This window comes from Poecilia latipinna, unplaced genomic scaffold, assembly GCF_001443285.1.
Source record: "Poecilia latipinna isolate Pla-1442-1.1 unplaced genomic scaffold, P_latipinna-1.0 Scaffold31, whole genome shotgun sequence".
NCBI classification, from domain to species: Eukaryota; Metazoa; Chordata; class Actinopteri; order Cyprinodontiformes; family Poeciliidae; genus Poecilia; species Poecilia latipinna.
Window position 1 is genome coordinate 558,163 of NW_015112647.1, and position 3,403 is coordinate 561,565.

The window sequence follows — 3,403 nt, forward strand, 5'->3', positions numbered from 1 at the left end:
GGTACTCGAATCATTCGAGGAATCGTTTCAGCCCTAATATAGACCCAAAAAAGGACAATTTTCTTTAAAGAACAGCATTCTTAGATGAGTAAATGAGCCAAAAATGTGCAAAAATTTTTGGGATATAATATAAAAATAAGAAATGAAATACTTTTATCTGTTATATGTAGCTTCACCCTGTGATAAAACTAACTTTTAATTAACTTTTCAGCAAGATATAGGAGCTTTTCAATAATTCCTTAATATCTATTATAAATAGTTCTAGTTCCATTGTACTTATAACATGGGAAAAATGTTTTTGTAGGACAATTCAAAAACACAAAATCTTTTTAAGTATTTTTGGTGTAAGTTCTGGTGCAAATGTCTTGAAATTAGACAAAACGTACAAGTAACTCTTCAGCAAGACATGATATTTTTTATGTCAATAAATCCATAATATTGGTTTTTAAACAGTACCAGTTATAACAAGATGTTTTTCCCATGTTATAAGTGAAATAATATGCCAGAGGAACTAGTACTTAAAAAAAAAAAAAAAAAAATTTTAAGGAATTATTGACTTAAACAAGCTTTGGAAAGTTACCTGTAAGTTAGTTTTCTTATTTCAAGTGTACTAAGATCTTTGCACTAGAAACATCTTGGAAAGATTTTGTTTCCTGTTGAGGTTTTGACTAACGACCCGGGTATTTTCCCTCCTGAAGGCGTTTATTCGGCCGTTCAGAGAGCACCACATCGACCCCACAGCCATCACCCGTCACGACTTCATCGAGACAAACGGTGACAACTGCATGCTGACCATCGTCCCTCTCGCAAACATGGCCTTCAACTTTCTCACGCTGTCCCCTGGTGAGCGTTTCTACCAACAAAAATGACATTTTGTCTGGAAACATTAGTGCGGACGGTAAACACGAATCGTCTTGGTTTTTCTGACTGCAGCGGAGATTTACCACATCTACCCGTGGTACTGCTACTTGTACGCGCTGTCCATCTTTGTGACGCTCACCAACCAGATCCACAAGTGGTCGCACACGTACTTCGGCCTTCCTCGCTGGGTGGTGCTCCTGCAGGACTGCCACATCATCCTTCCTCGCAAGCACCACCGCATCCACCACGTCTCCCCTCATGAGACGTATTTCTGCATCACCACAGGTTCGTCTCTGCCGCCCGAGTCCCAGAGCCCGTAGGGAACAAATCAGTTACTCGCATAATAAATTAAAATGAAGCGGATCAATTCAATTCTGATTTAAAATTTCTTAAAGGGGAGAAGACTTCATGATTCATTTCATTTATGTTTTCAGCCGTGTGTGTGGTTTTTATTTACATTTTATTTATTGTTTTTGGTTGTTTTATTTTGGTTATTTAAAATACCTTCCGGGTTCAGTGTTCTTTACAAACCTAAAGCAAATTTAATCTTGCATAATTATGCCATTTCTAATTATTACTTGAAAATACTGTCAAAAACACATCATTTGTAGCAAACATTTCTGGGACAACTTATCATTCCAGAAACTTACCATGACAGGCCTATTTAAAACATTTTTATTACTATAACTGTGACTGTTTTGATGGGGGGGGCGGGGATACACAATTTAGGATTAATTTCCCCCTTTATTTCTTTAAGTTTTCCATATATTCTTTTTAAACTTGATGCCTGATTCTGTGCCATTGGCCTCCATTCAGAATGTTTTTATGAATTCACCTTTGAAATCGTATTTCCTTTTTTCATTCCCTGGTTTTCAAGACCCTATGAAGAATTCATGGATGTAGTGAAAATAATATTTGCATGATAATCATTAGGTTTTATTCCGAGGCAGTCTGGTGGAGCACTAAGGTCTTTTTTTTTAGGGTGAAGTTGATTTTCTCTCCGTCTCTCCTCTGTCCAGGTTGGTTAAACTATCCTCTGGAGTGGCTCGGTTTCTGGAGAACCTTGGAGGATCTCATCCAGGGCGTGACGGGAGAGAAACCCAGAGCGGACGACTTAAAATGGGCTAAGAAAGTGAAATAACTCTGAAGGCTAACTGCATCCTACCTCAGCAACCTCTGGCTCTGCCCAGGCTTCTCGTCGTGTTTTCTCACCTCACTGAAAAACTGCAGCTCACAGGATGAACGGCTAACCGTTTCTGATGCCATAGCTTTAAGTCTTGCACATTTTTTTTTCTTTTTCCTCTTTCACCAAGCGAGGGCTGTTTCTGGGATTTTATTTCATAGCTTTTTTACACAGATACATTATCTAAACTGCAATATGCTATAAGCTTTTTATTCACAGGTCATCGTTTTTTTTTTTTTAAGTTTTTGCAAATAATGTATCACTTTCCAAAGGAGGTGAGACTATTACTCTGATCTGAACCAGCGCTGTGGAGGATGATCACACGCCCGATCAGGAGAGCCTGTAGCCACATTTTTACTCGTCACCGCTTTATTTTCTGTTGAACGAAGAAGCTCTAAAGAATCGAATTTGATCTGAACGTTCTAGAATCAGTCAGTTATGTAGGATCTCTCTGGAGGCGTTACCATTGTTGATAGCTTGTGATCAAATTTCAAGTAACTGTTACATTTGCTCTCTACTTGCACATTTGGGTTTGGCTCTGCACACTTTTTGATAGTTTTATAGGATAAGTGGAAACAGTGAGGCAGAAATGTGTTTTTTGTTTTTTTATGTCAACAATTATGAAATTTCTTTCTTTCTAAAGCATAGCCATATTTATTAGTAGTTTAATAAATGGATGAATCTGTTATAGCAGGAGAACCAGTGAGCTACTAAGTAATCTAAATGAGTCTGAAACTGACAGCTGCTCTCTCACTTCCTTATTGGTAGCTTTGCCTGTTAGTTACTTTATACACGCAGCTTTAATAGCTGCACTTACATTATCGACGTCTTTACTGATCTAAGGACTGTGGGATTTTTTTTTTTTTTTTTGCTTCATTTTTTCCACTTTCAAAGTGAACCAGAGCAAAATGCCTCCGGCTGATGAAGGGGACATCAGAAATATTACACACAGACTTCAATCTGTAGAATAAAGATTCATGCTCTGGAGAGGAATACCAAGAACGACCCTGGTTCAGCTCAATGAATAACTCAAAACAATGACCAGCTCAGTGTTGCACAAAGACTCCAGTCAGTAGAAATGAAGATTCAGCAGCTGGAATGGAAATGAAGCAACTCTTCCTCAAAACAAACAAAGAGTTTGCATAAACCTCACCCAGGAACTGGGAAAATAAATTCTCACACTTCGAATCCGAGAAGACTAATAATCGGCGTGATCAGCTTTGAGCTGAAATATTCCCCATCTTCGACACTTTAACACCGACTGCACCAAAGAAAACTAAACCTCACCTTCAAACGCCAACAAGAGGCAAGACAAACGCATCCCAAAGTGAACACCAGGAAAACTAAATGAATGACAAA

General features: G+C 38.3%; 1 protein-coding gene across 2 annotated transcripts in view; it reads left to right on the plus strand.

Moving 5' to 3' along the window:
• The window catches only part of peds1 (plasmanylethanolamine desaturase 1), a 10,499-nt gene extending 7,292 nt beyond the window's left edge, over nucleotides 1–3,207 (plus strand). For both annotated transcript variants that reach the window (XM_015041220.1, XM_015041214.1), the window contains exons 4-6: nucleotides 699–843; nucleotides 934–1,146; nucleotides 1,881–3,207. In XM_015041220.1, the coding sequence (XP_014896706.1) occupies nucleotides 699–843; nucleotides 934–1,146; nucleotides 1,881–2,002 (480 nt within the window). In that variant the 3' untranslated portion in view covers nucleotides 2,003–3,207. The remainder of the gene's footprint in view (nucleotides 1–698; nucleotides 844–933; nucleotides 1,147–1,880) is intronic.
• The last annotated feature ends 196 nt before the right edge of the window (nucleotides 3,208–3,403 follow it).